Source organism: Hypomesus nipponensis, chromosome 19 (genome assembly GCF_054491055.1).
Source record: "Hypomesus nipponensis isolate SF chromosome 19, ASM5449105v1, whole genome shotgun sequence".
Lineage (NCBI taxonomy): Eukaryota > Metazoa > Chordata > Actinopteri > Osmeriformes > Osmeridae > Hypomesus > Hypomesus nipponensis.
In genome coordinates, this window is record NC_140379.1 from 8,383,081 (window position 1) to 8,404,057 (window position 20,977).

General features: G+C 45.5%; 4 protein-coding genes across 7 annotated transcripts in view; 1 reads left to right on the forward strand and 3 right to left on the reverse strand.

Annotated features, from left to right (window-relative positions):
* Positions 1-231: 231 nt before the first annotated feature.
* On the reverse strand, positions 232-1,960 carry mrpl46 (mitochondrial ribosomal protein L46). Its single transcript, XM_084682479.1, has 4 exons — positions 1,675-1,960; positions 1,358-1,559; positions 822-992; positions 232-645 (listed from the first exon to the last, which is right to left on the reverse strand). The coding sequence occupies exons 1-4, from the start codon at positions 1,939-1,941 to the stop codon at positions 398-400; spliced, it is 888 nt and encodes a 295-aa protein (XP_084538605.1). The 5' UTR covers positions 1,942-1,960; the 3' UTR covers positions 232-397.
* A 492-nt stretch (positions 1,961-2,452) lies between these two features.
* Positions 2,453-4,017, forward strand: mrps11 (mitochondrial ribosomal protein S11). The gene is made up of 6 exons (XM_084682285.1): positions 2,453-2,597; positions 2,792-2,905; positions 3,000-3,098; positions 3,197-3,326; positions 3,552-3,617; positions 3,831-4,017. The coding sequence occupies exons 1-6, from the start codon at positions 2,542-2,544 to the stop codon at positions 3,936-3,938; spliced, it is 573 nt and encodes a 190-aa protein (XP_084538411.1). The 5' UTR covers positions 2,453-2,541; the 3' UTR covers positions 3,939-4,017.
* Positions 4,018-4,111: 94 nt separating this feature from the next.
* Positions 4,112-14,814, reverse strand: pdpr (pyruvate dehydrogenase phosphatase regulatory subunit). Its single transcript, XM_084682283.1, is given in 19 exon segments — positions 4,112-7,136; positions 7,406-7,588; positions 7,747-7,836; positions 7,948-8,042; positions 8,279-8,391; positions 8,536-8,684; positions 8,861-8,994; positions 9,520-9,675; positions 9,959-10,083; positions 10,385-10,577; positions 11,413-11,511; positions 11,514-11,561; positions 11,734-11,851; positions 12,088-12,209; positions 12,505-12,668; positions 12,982-13,063; positions 13,404-13,537; positions 13,715-14,000; positions 14,642-14,814. Coding segments are annotated over 18 exon segments (2,688 nt in total). The 5' UTR covers positions 13,990-14,000; positions 14,642-14,814; the 3' UTR covers positions 4,112-6,728.
* A 343-nt stretch (positions 14,815-15,157) lies between these two features.
* Positions 15,158-20,977, reverse strand: part of glg1b (golgi glycoprotein 1b) — a 28,558-nt gene continuing 22,738 nt past the window's right edge. For 2 of the 4 annotated variants that reach the window (XM_084682244.1, XM_084682243.1), the window contains 9 exons: positions 20,829-20,966; positions 20,509-20,632; positions 20,251-20,393; positions 19,864-19,965; positions 19,172-19,279; positions 18,888-19,008; positions 18,388-18,494; positions 18,126-18,289; positions 15,158-15,968 (listed from right to left, as the gene is read on the reverse strand). In XM_084682244.1, the coding sequence (XP_084538370.1) occupies positions 15,896-15,968; positions 18,126-18,289; positions 18,388-18,494; positions 18,888-19,008; positions 19,172-19,279; positions 19,864-19,965; positions 20,251-20,393; positions 20,509-20,632; positions 20,829-20,966 (1,080 nt within the window). In that variant the 3' untranslated portion in view covers positions 15,158-15,895. Of the gene's footprint in view, positions 18,290-18,387; positions 18,495-18,887; positions 19,009-19,171; positions 19,280-19,863; positions 19,966-20,250; positions 20,394-20,508; positions 20,633-20,828; positions 20,967-20,977 lie in introns of all 4 variants that reach the window. The other 2 variants (XM_084682246.1, XM_084682245.1) reach the window with 1 other exon arrangement.

Below are 20,977 nucleotides of genomic sequence, written 5' to 3' on the forward strand. Positions count from 1 at the left end.
TTCAACTATCGGTGACATAACATATTTTTCTCTGTTTTTTCTTAGAGCTCAACTGAAGAGGAGCTGCGATTGTATTTATTTGACTCTCCCTGTAGAACTACTGCCCTCCAGTGGAGTAACAGAAAATGTCACACTGCAAAAATCATGCAAGGAAAGACCACCCAAAAAACAAAACCAACACAATATCAATCTGAAACCAATACAATATCGATATCACTCAAACACAGTGCATTAAATGTTTTAAAATACTTTAATCATTATATCTTATTTAGAATAGTACAGAGATACACAAGTTGTTGAATTGGTGGGGGCCTCTGAACAGTTGCTATGGGTGATTGAATATAATTTCCGGTTGCTGTTATAAAGATATACGGCTGCTCCATGGACAGCCTCTCCATCACACGCCAATGATGAAGCGATTGACCTTCTCAAAGTACGCTGGTTTGAGATAATCCTGCAGTTCACTCTTTTTTACCCACATGAAAGGTCCTTTTGTAGCTGACGAGAGACTGCCGTCTGACAGGATCGCCTTGAAGAAAAACACCTTTGTTCCCACATTGCTCTCCGTTTGAGCAACTTTAGGCAATTTGTACTTATAAACTCCACAGGGGGTGTTGCCAAGGAACGTTGCTTTGAAATTGGATTCTGTAATCATTAAAAATGAATTTTTCTTATTAGACTCAAGCTACTAAACTACAGTTGCAAGCATATGGACTGGTAAGTGTTATAATTTTTTAAAACAAAAATTAGCACATAATATTTGAAAGAATCTCTCGAGGACATCAAAGAAAGATTTAAAGAAGAATGAACCGTTGACTAACCTGGCAGGCTAGCAAGGGCCCTCTCTGCAGTGTGTCTCAGGGTTTCTCCAGACTCCCACTGCAGTTGAGGTAGGAGCCACAACTTATCACTGCCGACTGTCTGCTCCACCAGCAGGACCAAGCTGTCCGCAAGATAACGACTCATACTTCTCGGGTCCTCCTCTCCACCAGCTGAAGAAGTTAGCTTACAGGTCAAATAAAGCGTGTATGTCTAGAGCACTGGGATACATTGTGGTACTTTTATAACGGTTGGATGGTAAAGAAACACAGGAAATATAAGGGAAATCGATAGATGATGGTCTGGACTGGATTTAAACCTTAGTAACATTTCAGCCTTTGTGGTACGCACTTTATTCAGTGAGCCATTGAAGTGCACCCATATGGGTGTATACTGTAATACAATGTACTGGTCATTTGCCCATTAGCGTTAAGTGAAGTTAGATTTGGTTCAATTTAAGTTTGTGACAGGGCTATGAGTGGTGGATGTTGACAGCGAGTTGAGTTGGATGAGTTTAAAGTTGACTTGTTACACAGACCTGTGTCTCTTGGGGTGGGTTCGAAGCCTTTCAGCTTCTGTTCCCAGGAGTCTTCCAGGTCCTGAGCAGTGACGATGTCTTCGGCACCGTAATTCGCCTCTTCATCGGAATCGTAGTCATCAGCCTGTTTGCGACTCAATCGCTCTGCCTCTTCGTGCAGCCTCAGCTCGTGCCTGGAAATCATGCTTCTCTCCAGCTCCAACTGAAAAATATAACTATTTTAAGTATTTACTAAATAAATCAGTTTGACATCGTGTCTATATTACATAGCCAATGTATATGCGTATGAATTTGATGCAGGTCTGTGAATACTGTACCTGCTGCATGAGTTCTGCAAACTGATCCTCAATAGGGCTTTTTTTCTGAGATGTGACGGGCAACCTTTGCAAGCACACGGCTGCCATTAACTTCCATGGGGACGCTGATGCGACGTTTCCCACTGTGTTTTGGGTCTGAAACGCAACACGAGCAGGGTAATAGAAAGATATTTTACGAAAACATGTCTTAGTCAACCGAGTCCGACCGACATTTGTAATAAATTGGCAGAAAGGGCGGCTTGCCATTCTTGCGCCGGGGGCTGCCATATTGGTTTCTTTCTGTGATGGTACCCACAATGCTCTGGTGTTAGGGTGAGATTATTCTGGCAAAAGGGGGGGGGGGGGGGGGGGGTACGTGGAGCAATGTTGCTTGCGTCTATCATACTTTTTTATATAATCTCTGAATATTTGAAAATTATTACAGAGTATCTTATTATATTTTACCATCCCCTAAAGTATACAATATTGTTTTTCCTGATTAGCGTTAGTACACCAATGTGCAGTGAAACTGTCCTTGACAGTCGTCAATAACATTTCCGGTTTTAAGAATAAGAGTTTGAGACGTGTTAAAATCGGTGTTCCATTTCGAGTTCTCGCATCAACCGTCAGCTTGATTGATATAACATTGTATATATTATTATATACATATTATATATAAGTTATACACAGGCTACACAAACGTTGAGCAAGTTTAAAAAGTAAGTCATTACATTAAAAATAGTTTGTCTATTGACTTTTAGTTTGAAATGAACAGGAAATTAGATTCCAATGAGTTGCTCCCACCTACTTTATGCTCAATGTCACACATGTTGTTGTGTAAACCAGCTAGCTTTCTAGCGTAAATATAGCTTTCTATTTAAAGGCGTCATGTATACATTAAACTGTTTATTATTAAATTATACAAGGACTACAGGGGGTTTCATGTAAGTATCTCGTTTTGTATTTGATCTGAAATCAAGATTTGCTGGCAAACGTTAGAAATAGCGTATAGCAGTTAAGCTATGCATTTTTCCTAGCCTTTCTGACATATCTAAACATACGTTTAGTAAACAATTTGTTAACGTGAACATGTGTGCTGAATACATACATGTAATGATGCGACATTGTTGTGTTTCAGTTTAGGGGGTGGTCTGCAGCGAGCAGTATGTACTAGCGCTGTCAGGTTGCAGGGCACAGCGCAAACATCCATTGTCACCGAATCCAATAAGTCTAACAGTTCAAAAGAGTTCAGGTAACGTTAACGCACATTCCACCATCGGAACATATTGCCTATAATCATAATAGCCATTTCAAGCCAATAACGCTAATTTTACCTCACCCCGCAGTCACTATCCTCCATTACCGGGCAAAGACACTTCATTGAGATGGGGTGGGAAGAAGTTTGAGGAGTTGCCCATCGCACATATCAAAGCCACATATAATAAGTAAGACAACACACATACTGTAGATAGGTGAATGAAATGATCAGGAGTGAGTTATGGGTAGATAATACATGTTGTGTGTGGGTGCTTGCCTGTGTCAGCACTCACATCCAGGTGACTGACAGCGAGGGCCAGTACATGGTTAGGACATCCTGTGGCACAGAGGGCTTCAAGAATGCAAGGAAGTCCACACCTATTGCTGCTCAGACAGCAGGCATCTCAGCTGCAGCAGTAAGATGTGCATCATTACATTGATTATGCAAATAAATAATTATTGTCACGTTATTTAATGAGATGTTATGTAACTTATGACCACTTGAAGGCAGTTAAGCTTTCAAATGTTTGTTACAGAATTGTTTTATGTACTACAATTTGATTGTCTTTAAACAATTTGGTAAAGTGCCATCACCTAGTATGTTTTGTTGAAATGTATTCCCCCTGCCTTCTCCTAAGCAGAAAGCCACAATAAAAGGGGTCACGTTTGTCCGCGTATCTGTGAAAGGTCTGGGCCCTGGACGCCTGGTGAGTCCATTTAACCAGCTAACATAATCATCCTTACAGCTTTAGCTGTCAACATCACACTGTCATTGCTGGTTAGCCTAACCACATACAATTGAAGCTCTGGCAGCTTACCCAATACAGCTTTAAATGTTGATTGAGGCCAGTAGGGGCTATGATATCCGGGAAGAATATCCTAGTCTAAATCATCTTGGATTTCTTGTCTTTCCTCTCTAGTCTGCCATCAAGGGTTTGTCAATGGGAGGGCTGGAGGTGGTGTCCATAACAGATAACACCCCTGTGCCGCACAATGGATGCCGCCCACGCAAAGCCAGGAGAATATAAATATTACACACCACCTTGACAGGGTGACAGTACCAGTAATCTGTCTTGTCAAATTCTAATAAAATGTTTTCTTATGTTACTGCTTTCATTTGTGTTTCAGTATGTTTTATCTTTGGTTATACATCGCCACATATTACTAAATTAATTGCCAACATTATTTCACAGTAGAGATGTGTCTGTTACAATTCAAATTCTTTATAGTAAAATGCATATACACAGCCAACACCTGTACAATGTGATATAAATACAAGGTGAACAGCAGGATATAACTTGTTTAGAGTCTAATGCACCGTTACAGATGCCACTGCTTCAAGGTTGGTTCAGCAGACATGGACCAAGGAAAATCACTTCTAACAGACCTGGGATTGGTTAACAAATTGGTTAAAGAAGATTGTGCACAAAACATCCCTCACACCAGTGCAGATACAAATTCGCCAGGAAGATTGTTTTAGTAAATTTTCTGCTGGGGTATCTTACTCAAAGTTGAAGGCACATTTCTGTCAATCATTTTTTTGGGGTGAAACAAATATGCCAATATAGGCTGATAAGTTTAATGCTTTTATAAAATCCAGCCAGAAGTAGGAAGCTTCAAACTCTAGATTGCACGTGGAGTTATTTTAAATGTAGTTCATCGCAACACTATTACCAAATGGCTGCAACAGCAGTGCTTCAAACTTTACAGTGTTGGGGATCAGCCGTTAAATCAGTATCATAGGTCATTTTAAAAAAAACTTAACAGGTGTAGTAAACACATTCAAAACTGATACACTCTGCTATGTCGTCACATAATAGCATGAAGCAGCCATGCATAAGTCTTGAGGAAAGCCTCTCCAATAGGGCGACTGTACCTCTTTACTGGGATGAGACTGGGCAGTGCAGATACTGTCTGTATTCTCTACATGCTTTGAGTGTGTTTGGATCCAGGTCACTGGTCTGAGTCCAGATTTGGTCTGGTCAGACCCTGGTGTTTTTGAACAATGAAAATAATAATAAAGTCCACCCTCCCCGGCTAGCCCAGGTTCAAAAATGTTTACGTTCAGTGTCATCCCTTCTATCTGTACATATCATGTAGTATATATGTAGTAATCTTACAGTCTGGGTAGTAAATCTAGAATAATGTATGCTCTTTGGTTCTTAACATACATAGGACTACATGACTAAGCAAACAAACAAAATCAAACAACAATTTTGTTAACTGAATATGTACCATTGAAAATAGTATTTAGGCAGGTGATATAAACACAACCCCAAGCTGTATGTAGCCTAAACTGTATCATGTGCCAAAAAACAACCCTGTTCAACACTAGACCCATTTTCAATCCAACTGCCTTTTTGTTATTCTTTTGAATGCGTTTTTTGGGCAGGCTTTGCCACCGTTAAAAATTGACATCAGACAGAAAAGGCAGCTGATAAAGTGCTTCATGACTAAAACTAATAACACGTACACACAAACATGAGGTCTCTGGCCTCTTCACACCAAACACTGCACCACCTAGTTACCTACTGAAAGGGCCTCACGGAGAGCTCATCCCCAAAGACCAAAACACTTTCACTGACTTTCACCTCCGCTCTCTTTCACTCCGTTCCCAGTGTAATGTGTTAAAGCCAAAAAATCTGAATTGGAGCACTTTGCTGACACAAAATTACCCAAAACAGTTCCTTGATGCAATGACTACAGCACAAAGAAAGGCAAGAGAAGGATGGCTATGATTCTGTTGTTCTGTACACGATTGAGCCTTGTTCCATCTAAAACTAATAAAAAATGGAACACGTCAAAAAGAGGTGCATTTGTGCCTCAAATATAAAAGGAGGTTTTGTACACTTTGCCTATACAAAAATACATCCCTTTATTAAGCCTTTTACATTAACCCTTCCTTTCACACACCCATACATAGACTCCTAGAGAACAACACTAACACCAGCCACACCAGGGACAGGACAATAATGAGTCAGTCCATTGGACAAAAAAGGTACTAGATGCAGCATTTTCCACCAATAAGAACAATGAGCTGAACAACTGTTGATTCCCAATTGCCAAACTATTTCACATTACACAGCTCACTAATTTACTCATCTCTTTCAGACAACATGGCGGTTCAACACCAACAGGATGACAGCACATGTAAGACAAAGGTATCACACAGAACACACTCAGAAGTTCTGTCACAAGCATGTTACAGTACAAGCGCAGGTACACTCGGGCCATGCTGTCAAGTGAGAACAAAGCAGCCCATTGGTTACAGGAGGAGAGAAGGGGAGTGTCTTCAACATACTTCATAGGCGGTGGCTTTGGGATGACAATCCTGATGAATAGTAGTGCTGGTCTCAGATGCTGCTGATCTCCACAGGGACTGGGACATGTCAAATGTTTGTTTTTGCTTGTTTTTCGTTTTTCCGATGGGCAGCTGCCGTGCAGCACTGATGGTAAACCATTCACATTTGAGTACGTAAATGGAGTAAAGAAAAGACTTAACTGACAGCCTCTCAACATTGTAGCATTTGGTGTCTATCAGATATTGCACTTAAAGAAAGATGAATTGTGGTGGGTGACTGGAAAGGTATGGAGACAGGCTGTGCATGCCCCCCTCAGAAGGAGCTCTGGGGCCAGGAGAAAGACATTGGCACTGGGTACAGGAAGGGCCAGGGGACTGCCTGGGCTGGGGGGCCCTAGGGAGTAGACTGGAGGTAGAGGGGGACATTCTCAAGCCTCACATCCCATACATACACACACACACACACACCCCTTTCGTCTGAATTCCAGCCCACACAACACCACCACCACCTCCCTCATCACTTCCCCTGGAAGTTGCTCAGCTCCATCTCGTCCTTGCGGCGCCTCTGCTGGGCGAACAGGGAACTGAAGGGGTACAGCTTGGCCTTGGCCGGGTACCGCTGTCCTGCGATGTCCACCTCGTAGTCGCCGCGGTTGATGAAGTCCGGTGTGATGGCGGCCGGGGCACCTTCGGGGCCCAGCGGCGGCGAGACGAAGCCTAGGCAGACGTGGCGCTCCAGGGTGTAGCTGTAGGCGGAGCTGGTGGTAGTGCCGACCAGCTGGCCGTCGCGGTAGACGGGCTCGCCCCACCAGGGCCACAGGTCCAGCTCCGTGTCATGGTCCTCCAGAACCAGCATGAGGAAACGGCGAGACACGCCCTCCTGGCGCTGCGCTAGCAGGGCCTCCCGGCCAATGAAGTCTATATCCTGGAAGAGGGGGACAGGGAAGGGAGGGAGACAGAGGGAGGGAGGGAAAAAGGGGGATGTGGATGTTGACGATGATGACTATATAATAAAATAATAAATAAATAAAAATAACTAAGACATAAGCTTTTTGCTAAACATGCTTAAAATATCAGGGTTACTACAGTATACAATTGCTTCAATTTTTATGAGCATTTCCATCAAGAACAAGGAACATGATCAGGTCCGATCTGGGTCTCAACCACCACAATGAGGTACATGTGTGCCCTCACCTTGTCGAACTTGACCCTGAACTCACGGCCGCACTCCAGAGGGGTGGCGAAGGGATCCAAGTCCTGCCCCCAGAAGGCAAAGAACTTCTCAATGCGCAGGCTACGCAGGGCGTAGTAGCCCGCGTTGCGGATGCCGTATTTCTGACCCACCGACATCACCTCGTTGTACACATGCAGTGCGTACTGGGGAGGGCCATAGGCGAGAGGCTGTTAGCATCGCTAATGTCCATGCACACTCTGGACACTGCCACACACAAATTCAGGCATGCACACGAAATATCTTGTGTGTGAGAAACAGAAGAAAAAAAAGAGAGTCAAAAAAAGTGTGTGTGTGTTTTCACCTCGATAGGTATGTAGAGCATAAAGCCAGGCTCTCCAGTGTGGGTCATGCTCATCACTCTAATCCCGTTGGCATAGCCGACGCTCATTTCCTGTTGACACACAACACAAAGGGTCTTAGAAACACTAGAAAGTGTGGTACAACCAATCTATAATGTGACCCTGTGTGTGTGTGTGTGTGTGTGGTGTTGAAATAGGCTCACCTTACAGAACAAAGAGGGGAAATGATCGGGAGTCATGGAAACGTAGGACAACTCAGACAAGACATCCATCGCTCTCGGCCCGATCAGATTTAGCGCTGAAAAATCAGGGATTAGGAATCCACAGTGTCACTACTACAACACTAGGAACACTTCCACAGACAGTTCTAGAAGAACTGACCGAACAAGACTGGTGTGACCCTCTTCAATCATAATCTGTACTGCACGGTCATCGCCTATCCAGTGTCACATGTGGTATTTGTGTATATACTGTATTTATCTGACAGGGAGGAAGGAGGGAGAGGATGTTGAAGGATGAGGTGTGATGTACAACCTGTGTACTTCCAGCTGACGTCCTCTAGGTGGAGCTGTGGGTCGTTGGGCATGTGCTTCTTCAGCCACTCCCAACAGTGAACCTGCTGATCTGTGGGGGAGATGATGAAGAAACTGGGGGGAGAGAGATAGAAAGAGAGACAGAGAGTGAGAGCGAGAGGAGAGAAAACAACAACCTTTCACCATAACCATGTGGAAGGAGTTGGTGACAGAGTGGTGTGGTGGATCAGTGCTGCTCCTCCCCCCTGGACCTCCTACCTGTTCTTCTTGAGGCGGACCACGCTGCAGTCGTTCTCGTAGCCGCCCCTCTCATTCAGCATGCCCGTGTGGACGATGTGGCCCACGGGCACGTCTAGGTCGTTAGCACACAGGCGCTGAAGCAGTTCCAGAGCCTCGTCGCCTGTAGACTGTGTGGGTGTGTGTGTGTGTGTGTGTGTGTGTGTGTGTGCACGTATGTAAAACAGAAAGGGAATAAGAAGTCGAAACAACCACTTATCACATCTACATACAGCATAGAACGAAGTCCCCGGACTACTGCTTGACATCCTTATTGGTTTACAGCCCCTACATGAATAGCACTCACAGAGAGTTCAAACTTGGTGAAGGAGGACATGTCGATGACACACACGGCCTCTTTGCAGCACTTGACTTCGGAGCCCACAATGTCAAACCAGTCGGGCTTGTAGAAGGTCTTGCTCTGGTCCAACGACAGAAGGTCTGAGAACACATGAAACACAGCATACTTTGTCTTCTCTGAAGATGGAGGTTTAACCTCAGAGACATATGTGAAGCCTGTGGGGACGCTGCTTGCAAAAAGGCTATATGAATAAGCGTGATCTCAATATTGGAATGTTCAATTCTTCAAGTATATTATTTTACAGTGATCATAATGTATAACAAGTTTCATCTATACACCAGTCTTTAACACTGAGAACTCAGGGGGAACAGATTTCCCTGGAGGCCTGAGGAAAATGGTTCCCCCCCTGTATATTACAGTCTGGCCATTTATGAAGCAATACAGCAATGCCGGTGATGTATGTTACTGTAATCATTATGTATAACAAGTTTCATCTATACCCCAGTCGTGTTTTACACTGAGAACTCAGGGGGAACAGATTTCCCTGGAGGCCTGAGGAAAATGGTTCCCCCCCATCTATACACTAGTCCCTGGACTAGATTTCCCTGGAAGATTTTCCAGGACGCCGTTCATTTCGAGCCCTGGGTGTGGTGTCCACGTCTCACCTTTCCCAGCAGGTACAAAGTACTTGGCCCTCTCAAAGCCGTGCTTCTCCATCCAGCGAGCGCCCTGGGTGTCCAGCCGGTCGTACAGGGGGCTGGTCCGCAGCTGCCGGCCTGTCTGGAAGTCCCAGCGAGGGACCTTCAGCTCGTACAGCAGGGCTGTGGAGGATGGACACACACGCAGACAGGCAGACAGACAGAGACAGACATAGCCTAAGTTCCAACGATATGCTGTATGCACAATCAACATGCTCGACAGTTCAGTGTGGTGTACTTGGCAATAAGCAGTAAAATCCCCCATCTCGGTCCATGAGAGACTTGATGAGGTGTATCCAATCAGGAAAGCACGTGTGGTGCTTAGGAGGTGTGTGTGTTGGCTTACGGCGGCGTTACAGATGGGTCCCTATTTGAAATCACCAGCCCAGAACTGAGGGGTACTCACGCATGACCTCCATGACCCGGTGACGTAGGAAGGTGCGACTGCTCTGCAGGTTGCCAAAGCGTTTGATGTCCAGCGGCCAGACGTTGGCTGTAGGATAGCCGTAGGTCATCCACTCCGCCAAATACCTGGAGACACACACACAAGCTACATTTGTAAACGAGTCAAAAGATAATGAAAGAAAACATAAGATGGGATGTCAATCTGTAGGACATTCATTTGATCCTGGGTGGTCTAGATTAACTATAACTAACACTGACTGAAACCATTGTGGCAAAGAAGAGACCAGACCTGAGTAAAACACCATAGATCATGAATGACTTCCGCCTGCTTAGTCTTTCTTGGACTGAGAACCTCTCGCTGTGCTAACATGCTAACAACGCTGTTTTCATAGTTCCACCTCTATGTCCAGCCCTGCTGTGAACTTACTTCCCAGCTCCCCCGGCGAAGGCCAGTCCAGAGGAGTTCATCCCAGCCAGGACGTAGTAGCCGTGCAAGCCCGGGGTCTCACCCATCAGGCACCGCATGTCCGGGGTGAACGACTCGGGGCAGTTGACCAGCTGGTGGATCTCAACCGACTCCAAGTCGGGCATGCGCCTCAGCAGGGCACTCAGCATCGGCTCTGTGGGCACAGGGAGCAGGGCCGAGCAGGAGATGAAGGTGGGGTGGGAAGGGGGGGGGGGGGGGCACTGGTTAGACAGGTAACTCCTAGAGCCATCGGTGATGCACCAGTCCAGGGTTCAGTCTGTCTAATCTCCCCAGGAGCCAGGAGCTTGGAGCAAGTTTCCTTACGTAAGAATTCCTTTTGAATTCCTTCCAAGTGTTAAGTTTCAATACTGTGAGTGTAACACGTTAATGCCTGACATACTGATAATTCTGACCAACAAGAACACTCCTTGACACAGTTGGCATCATTACCAATGTAGCTCATGTATAGATCTGCGGGGGCAGGCATGCATCCTACCACACCGTGCACACCAACGCCAACACACAGCTGTGGCAAGGTAACCTCACACTCCTTAACTCTACAACGTGACAGGGACACCCGACGTGCCTGTCTATGACATCATCTCCTCAGTGGTTGATTTGAGTCCGCTGCAGACAGACTCTCTGCTCAGAGGAAGAGCGCTGTGTCGCACACTGCCACAGTCCCAGCGTCTGCGGTGACTCTGCTTACTGGCTCCGGTTCAGACACTCTACTAGAATCTCAAACAGTCTGGAGGGTGGTTCAGGGCTCCACTCACATCCAGAAATAGACGGAGCTCATAAATAAGGTTAACCCCGAGCCTGACACCAGCCTCTCATCCCAGTGCGTCTCTGCTCTCAGGCTAAACTTGAACATAAGGAACAAACTTCTGACTGAACTTGCAGTCAACACTTAACACCGGCCTTCAACAATCTGGTCAAATGTACTCCTCCATGCCTACTGGAGCTCTCTCAGAGATGGTGACCCTCACCAAAGTGGTCCCAGTCCTCCTGCATGTTCTGGATCTCCAGCTGGTTCCTGCCCTCTGTGAAGATGGGTTTGGGGTTCTTTTCAAAGCCCCCAGACAGTATCCCCCCTGCCAGGGTCGAGCGTAGATCCTCCCGTCCATGTCCATCACCACTATGACACAGACAGGTGGTTGTTTAGTGTTTATTTTCAAACGGTGTCCCCCTCATCAACAAACAGCTATACAAATACAGTGACAGGGTGGTGCTGTATGAGGTGGGTGTGTCGTGTGAGACATGGGGATCTCCTAACCCCCACAGGTGTGTGTATGTGTGGTGTGTCTGACCTGGGGTGCTGGGCTGCAGGGGCACCTGCAGAGGCTTGGTGAGAAGGTAGAAGTGCTCACAGCCATGCAAAGGCACTGACACCTTGGTCTCACTGGCCTGGCCAAGCTCATAGGCCCACTTTGGAGTGAAAAGGGGGGAATGGCCCTTTAGTAACACCCTCACAATAAAACAAAAGCATAATGAAATATACTACGCTGGGTTAACACAGTGACAACAACACAACAGGCCTTCTGGTGTGTTGAGCTGAAAACCTGGCTGTATGTAGATCATGACATCTGCATGTTTATCTGTGTGAATCATTTCAGTTAAATACGCAAGCAGAAAATGCCAATGGGGAAGGTGGAAAGATTTACCTGGCCTGCACAATTAACAAAGTACTCGCACTCAATGGACCCTCTGTCGGTCTGTACCGATGTCACGTGTCCCTTGTCCACCAACACCTGCTGCACACTGGTGCGATCGTAGATCTGTACACCTGGGGGTGTTAGCGTGGACAGGAAGAAAAGTGAGGCCTGGTACAGTGGTAGGTGTCAGTAACAAAGCACAGGGCAATAGTAAGACAAACAGTCAAGTATCTATCTCTATTATGATTTCTGGCTATCAATGGCTCATTAAAAGTCCTATTTATCAGTGTTCATGAATATCCATGAAAATCTAAGATGACTAAACTAAAGTGATGGTGGTTCGGTTATCTTTATAAATGTGTGTCCGCATAGGGATCTGCAGCCAATCCCATGGCTTTCTCAGAGTGTGATCACTTCCTCCCTCACCGTGGCCGGCGGCCGCCACGGCGAGTGCATGATTGACGTCTGGCGGTGAGACCACAGCGTCCCCTGGAAGATGCAGCGCTCCAACCAGGTCATGAATGTTTACCAGGGGGTGGAGCTTAGCCACTTCTTTGGGCTTGATGACGTTACAGCTGATCCCCATGACCCTGAAAGAGTTACCGTCCGAGTCAGGAGACACGAGTATTTTTAAACAGGAGAAGTTTCTGTACTAGCTGTTTCCCCCCAGTCTGTACTTTTCATTATTCCCTGCATCAAGAGATAATGCTCATCATTGTATACTTCTGAACATTGTAAAAAGGCGGCTTGTTTGGTAATGTAACTGGACAAAAATAGTTAGAATCAACATGACAATAGAGGCGTATTGTGTTCGGTAAAGATGACAAGATAGGGACAAGAAAGAAGGGAAGGACGAGAGGGATGGTAGAGAGGAGAGAAGAGGAAGTCAGGTCTGATGCCTACTTAAGCCTGGACGCTAAGCGCTTCAGAGAGAGGAAACGATCCTGATTCTGGGCCAGACACAGGGAGCCAGTCCTTACGTAACCTGGGAAATACACACACGCACACCAAATATTAAGGCATAAATATAGTCATCTGAAACCACGCAAGGCCCCACCCTTCTTCTTTTGGCACTCCACCAAACGTTCATCTAAACGTGCTACAATCCAACATGTAATCCATAAACTAAAAACATGTCGAAAAACATATTTCCAAAGAGGAAAAGATGAACTCTTACTTAAAAGGCAAGGGCTTAAGCATGCAACCAAAAAACATGCAACCAAAAAACATGCAACCATAAAGTACTATGCACTAGAAAACAACAGGGTAAAGGCTAAGGTACTTAAAATATGTGTTAATGCATTTGAGGTCTCATGAAAGCTCACCAGTCTTCACCCCAGTCTCCTCCTCTAGTTTTTCATACAGAGCGTTGGAGTAGTCAGCCATCTTACACTCGATGGAGATTGCTTTTGCCACACTGACAATCCCAGCACACAGGCGAGTTGTGCCAGCACCAAGTCTAGGAACATAGTTAGGACAAGGAGCATGACATATGGGTAGTTTTCTTCTTCATTCTTTCACCAACATGCTGCCACGCTCTCACTCGCATTCAAACATCCTTTACTGTCATTAAAACAGCCCATATGAACAGTACTGGGAGAACCAGCAGTGAGGCTTGGCTCAAACCAGAACACACCTGCCCTGCTCCAGCAGCACTATCTCCGTCCAGCCCATCTTTGCTAAGTGATAAGCCACAGAAGTCCCCACGATGCCCCCTCCGCAGATGACCACTCTGGCCTGGCTAGGCAGGGGCAGCAGGACCTGGGTCTCCTTCGGGGTAGCCAGCTTCCGAGGAGAGCACCAGATACCCCGATGCCCCGTGCTGGTCCCCCAGCACCCAGTATGGGACAGCAGCAGCTGGGGGAGCAGGGTAGGGGACAGAGCCCTGGAACTCCTCACACAGCTACGCATGACTCTCCCACCTGAGAAACAGGAGATAACCTGTGTATCAGAGATGCTGTTTGGAATCTGTTAGGAAATAGTTGGATGACACGTGAGACCTGGTATTCCATTAGGTTGTCTGTTGGATTTACAACCACAACAGTGTAGACTGAAAACTGCCGAGTCAAAACATGCAGCTAAGGAATTATTTGTAAGCATACTATGCACGCCAATCTTCTGCTCTGGACCCAAACGCTAGGCATTGTCATTTACATTAGATGTGGCAGCTTGAACAGCTGTGTCAATCAATGACTAGTGCCTGAGCTATAAATGTTGCGTTTGCTGTCTGGTTGCTTCAAGCAATGCTTGGTGTCCTTCACCTTACGAAAAGTCCATAGCTGTCAAGTAGCTGGCTACCACTACGCTCACGTTAGCAACCAGCTAGCTACTGTACATCCTAAAAATGTAATGTAAATCACCATGTTCTCTTCATAAATTCTGGGTTACTACTGACTAGTTTATTTCTTAAACCTGGAGTTTGCTATTCAGAAAACTTAACAAGCCAGCTAGTTTAAAGAGATCTTGCAAGTTGGTAGAAAAATATTCTAGACTAGCCTAGCGAGCTAACGTTAGAGGCTAACTTTTCCTGTTAAATTAGTAAAACTCTTGGCAATTAACTCACCGAAGCACTCCACTGAAAAAGTTATGATATCTATTTATGCTCAAATGTCAAGTTCAGTCCAGGGGCTCCAATGACACCGGAACATGACAGTCAGACTCTCTTGTTTATGATCGACCCATGGATGCTAGTACTAGTAGCGAGTGACAGGCTTGCTGCGTAGGCTACTAGTGCGTGCGTGCGGGGCCTAGCCAACGTCATATCACCTTTCCATACCCGCTCTGCGCGTGCACGTTCTTCATACCAATATTCAAATGATCATATACCCAACTGGAACCTTTTTTTTATTTTATAAAGCATGTAGCCCACTAATGTACTGCCTGGTCTTTGATGTGTGTCAATACATCATCATGAATAAAAGGTCAAACATACTCAATAAGTTATTTCATCATTAAGATGAAATAACGAAAGCCGTTTATTTTGTGTCTCCTGAAGAATTACTCTTTGGAATGTTGGGTAATTTTCTATAATGATGGCAATCTCAAGGACACTTTATCAAATATGAAAACGAGACCGTGATATGAAAATCTGCAGACAGTTTTATTAAATTGACAAATTTTCATCTGTACAGCAAAAAGAAAATGCACAATGTTAAATCTGTTACATCTCATTATTACATGGCATGATCTGAAACGAAAAATAAACAGCACATCCAGAACTTTGCACACTGAAATAAAATGACGAAATCAGTTATCTTTTCATCAATCTGATTCAAGAAAGTCTCACTTCAAGCAGACAGACAAGGGACAAGTACTGTAAATTCAGCAAAGCTCAGAGCCTGGGAGTTGGTTTGGGCAACAAAGAAGCATTTAAATCTTCTGCTTTGGAACCATACGTGCAGGCGGGCCTGATGCTAGGCAGCTTTGCAATGCCGACCCCAGCACCCCTACCTAGTACCGACATTGTGTGCTGGACTGATTAGCGTTGACACTCGCAGTCTCTTTGCCAGTCATAGAAGGGGGGGCCATGCCACAGCCAGTGTGAGAGTAGTAGGCTGCAGTCTCACTCGGGGAGGATGGGGGGTTAGAAGCAACACAATTATTAAGATTCAGTGTTGGGTGGCTCCCAAATGAACTGGATTGACAAATCCCATTTCTTCCACAGTACCCAAACACAGTAGATAATTTCTCACAAAGGCATTAACATCACCGAAAGAAAATAAACTGTGAAACCTGTAATTCCCCACAAAGTACCCACACATTTATTTTTAAACCAAGCAACCGCCTTCCTTTACCACTGTGGTCCTGGAATACATCTTCAAATCACGAAAAGTTCAGGTGCCAGTGGTACTTTCTGATGGTCAGAGGAACTCCAACTGCAAGAACTCCAACTGCAAGTACATAAAATGTAGATTTTGTTTGGCAGCTGGATGTCAACTGAAAGAAGAAAATCTTTTGCAGACAATACACCATTGTTACCACTTTGTATAAACAAGTCAGGTAGGTATGAGAAACATCTGTGAATAACATTCATTGTTCTTGTACAATATTGAGTTGTTTTCATATAGCATCTACAAAAAGAGCCAAACTAACCAACTATCCCAACACAATGCTGCATGATGACCAATACACCCTCATGCACACACTCAGACGCGCACACAAACGCAAGCTCCTCCATTCTGTAGACATAAATATGATCACGATCTGAATAGACCTGTCATACAAAGTTTGGGATAACATGGTTCTGGCTTGGATCTGTGGGTCCGCCCCATTCACAAAGGATCTCAGCCATGTACAAACATGTCACGTTCATTTAGTTGGTCTGAACAAACAGCAAGTCTCCAGAACCAGTCCTGGTGCAGAAGTTGCACCTGTAGAGTTAATGATTAAGCTCACCTTAGTACCTATAAAACTAAATATATGCTGTTTATATATAATCAGTTGGTCTTCAAGGGTACTGTCTAGTTAAATTGGGGGGTTTTGCTGCAGCCCCATATTTCCTGGGTGCTGCTGCCTTTGGACCCAGGAGGGGCTTCTGCAGTGTGGACGTGGGTGTTGATTCAGTGTGGACGTGGGTGTTGAGTTATAGCCAGTTTGTTCAGATTTCTGTGAAAGGACTCCTACAGAAAAGCAAAACACTCTAAAGGAAGGAGACAAGGATATACATCATGCCCTTGCAAAGTGTGGACACCCTGTGGCTTCTTTTAAAACAAAAATGTTGGTTGGTAGCTTCAAAATGTACAATCTCACCAGATCCCATAACCTAAAACACATCCATCATATAAAATATCAAAATGTTTCTATATTCCTTGGATTCCCAACCAACACCCTTCACTTGGGTCATTTGAGCAGAAAAGACATCTAGTTAGTGGATAGTGTGAGTGAATCCACACACACACGAAAGCACACAACGAAGACTTCATAAAAACTCAACCGATCATTAGTAAACAATAAATAAGGCTGCAACCAAACAAAAAGTACACAATCAAAAAAAAATGTGCAATGATTCAAATATGACAAATCTAAAACTAAATGTACACCAATGCACCAATCCATCTCAATCATTTTCAGGGGTTGTTTTTCTTCACTACAGAAAGTGAATTGGTCCTCTACATGGCTATGGAGGTGCGGCTGGGTCAGATACTCAGAGGAGACAAGAGGCCTCCCAAATTAACTCATATACCCCAAGCCCATTAGACTACGGTTTAGCAAATTCAGTGCCAATTGAAAATTTTAACAAAGTGTACATATGAAATAATCAAAAAAGACAATTTTTTACAACAACAAAAAAAAGCTTTATCCAGTGATGTAAGGGGAGCCTTGGGTGTTTGTCATCATAGTCCCCTGTGGTATTCAATTGGTAAGAAACACACAAAAAAATCCCCACAACCCCTCTGCCTCCGCCATATATCCCTTTTATACAAAAAAAAAAAGAACTTAAATCCAACACCAACGCAACATCACAAATCAAAAGCAGGTTCTTCTCCGTTGGGACAAAGAGGAGAAGGAAGCTCTGTGGAAGCTGTGCTGGTGGCCAATGAAGGCGCCGGCCTAGTAACTGAACTGATGCAACTGCTGCCACCTGTCCTCACCAATAAAATACTTATTAACATACAATATCAGATTTGGCTGAAGGACAACCTGTGGGTTTCAAACCAACTCTAGAAGGGTCCACAAAATGTTTGTCTAGGGATCAGACGGTCAAAAAGCAAGATTTCTTCAAAAAGAAAAAAGCTTCCTCTCTCGACAGGACGAAAGAATGACCGTAGTCGAAGTACCTTCAGTAGAAAGGGCAGGGCATTTGAATATGTATTCTTCAGTACTATGTGGGAGTGTGAATGGGGGGGTTCAAACATGGCACTGGCACTGCGGGGACGTTGGGGGGGGTGCTTGGGCGGCCAAGGAATAGGACCCCCAATGTGAACAAGAACCCTGGGGGTTTGGTAGAGGCATTTGGGCCAAGCCAAGGGTGTTTGATAGGGGCTTGGGGCATCTTAGATGGGCCTTTGGAGAAAGAGTCTTATGAGGGTGGTCCGGTCCTCCTCTACCTGTCCTTCAGTTCTTGTGTGACCCGCTTGGTGATGCGTCCGCATAGCAGTCCCACCAGGAAGAGCATGCACACGCCCACTGTGATCATCAGCAGGATGTAGTTCTTCGAAGGCGAGGTCATCACCTGCATGGCCAGGTCTGAAAAACCCTCCGCTGGCGCCACCTGGTGGACAGCAAAAATTTAATTCATATAGAAAATAAAATCTCTGAAGTGTGTCTGTGTGTGTGTGTGTGTGTGTGTGTGTGTGTGTTTATTCTAACCTTGGCGGCGTAGCTCCACATGTCAATGCGGTCCTGCAATCTCTTCTTACACTCTGGCTGCAGGCGCACCCTCTTGTCCTGCAGAGCCTCCATCAGGCATGACATCTCTAAAGACAGAGCGGGAGAGGGAAAGGTTAACTAACCCACTACAAGTCCTCCTTGTGGCCCAGACATGTACTGCATCAACCAGAACTATGCAGGTGCCCACCTGCAACTCAGAATGCTGCGGTCTCCAGTTAAAGAGCGCAAAATGAACCACACTCACATCTACTTTCGGTTACATAATAAGACCCTTTCAAACCGCCAGTCCACATCTAGATTTTCCCTTGTGACAGGGTTTGCCACGGTATGTAAATAGTTTTAGTCAATGTGAGCCTGAGGTGCGTTTCATTTGGTTCACAGAGGGCACTTCTGTGACTGACACATTGGTTTCAGTGTGAGACAAATCAAGTGCATCCAACTATTTGACAGTACTTCCGAATTGTACTGTTTTCACTCACGTCGTCCTCTGCCAGGTGTGATGGCGGCACAGTGGTGCTTAAGGTCCAGTGCACAGGCTGTGTGGAGCACAGGGTCAACAAAGATGTCTGCCTTACTCTCCTTCAGCATGTTCAGAACCTCCTGCAGAGGGCGTGGGGTAGAGAGGGGAGGAGGGTGGGGGAGAGTAAGTGAGAGCATGTGTCACCACAACTTCAGCAGCTTAACAATGTTATGTTAGGATGGCAGCTGGACACTAGGCTGCGCTGCAGTCTAGTGAGGATTTGCTAAATGTGTATGTGTGTACCTTTTTGCAGGTCTCATGTTTGATCTTGAGCAGGTTGACCTTCAGACACTCCTCCACCTGTCCAGTCTGCTCCTGAGCAGATGCTTCCTCCGCACACAGTCGATTGATCTGGGAGGGGGGTGGTGGGGGGGGGGGGGGGGTGATACAGAGTAGAGGCGGAGAAGCAGAATGGGACAGTGAAAGAGAGAGAAAAGAAAGCGATGAATAAAGGATCATGAACCCAGCCCGGGCAAGCCCAGCTTGCCTGGCTCATCAGAGGCAAGACAGGCCAAGGACACACCAAGGGCACTCAGTCCCTCCTCCAGCTTGTCACTCCACCTGAGGCTCTCATAATCTCAGCAGGACTTGAGCTGTAAATAACACAGGGGCTGCTTTGTGCTGAGTTGGCTGCCTCTGTCCAGACCTAACCCCTACCCCAACCAACTGGTACCCTGCCAATAACTTCACCACACACACACGGCCAAGGGCATGATGTTCCCGTTCAGAATACATCATCTGACCGTCAGGGGCCTCCCACCACCTGCTTGGCAGCCTGGTGGGCATGGTCTGAGGTGCCCACAGAAACCAATCACAACACTGTACACTCTCATTCACGTGACACTAGCTGGGAAATAAGAGACCAATAGATAAAATAAAAAAAAAAGAGACTATCTGACTTATAGAAATGTGCTTTGGTGTGTGGGTGTGCTCACCTCCTCAGTGCAGTGCATCTGGAGCTGTGGGTCCAGTCTGTAGTCCAGAGCAGACTCCTGCAGGATGACTCTGATCTGGTCCTCACAATCTGAGGACAGCCTCTGGACACACACAACCACAAATATGATATTGTATTGCTCGAAGTCAACAGATGAAATAATAAACACATTTATTATGTACTCTATGGGCAGCATGGCCAAGGGCGAAATAACTTTAGTTCAGTTTCAAAAACTCTGCTTTTCTACCCAACTGCGAAGTTACTTACAAGTTCAAACAATAAATGATGGCATTATTATCTCCTTTTATTTTCTATTCTATTCGGTTATACAAGTCATCTTTAAAATATATATATTCCTATTGTCCGGTTGGCGGAGTGAAGGACAGACCTGGTCAGCATATTTGAGTTTGAGGCAGGAGATAACCTGGCCCTCCAGCTCGCTGTCGTCGCTGGCTTTGTTCAGGATGCCCTGGCAGAATTTAGGGATGTCGGCCTTACAGGCCTTCCTCAGCATAGGGTTCAACCTGTAATCTGGGAGAGGATTACAGAGCAACACTCAGGTATCAGATAGAGAAGGGTACATTATCGATTTGGTATTTGTGTAGTGTTGGCATTTGTGCATTGTGTATGTGTGTATGTACTCTACCTGTGTTCTGTGTGATCTGTCTCTTGGTGATCATCTGTTTACATTTGGGATCCATCAGCTCACTGTTCTTGTTCTGCTTCAGACACTGCAGCATGCTCTTAGCATCCGCCTCAGTACAGAACCGCTGACACCATCCAATCACAGAGGAGGGGTGGATAGACATTATGACATAGGAAAGGACAATGAAGCATCAGTACGCAGCATGAGGGTGTGTCAGGGGGGAAGGGATATGCATGAACTGTCCTGACCTGTCCAATGAGACAGAGATAGAGACAGACAGACAGACAAACCTAAAGCTTTGTGGGTAAGGCGTGTCTCACCTTAATCATCTGCTTGCAGACCCTCATGAGCTGGTAGTCCAACTCTGGGTCCATCATCTCCACCTCCTGCAGCTTGAAGACCTTCTGGTGACAGCGCTGAGACAACTGTTTCTTACTCTCCTTCAAACACTCAATCATCTAGAAGAACA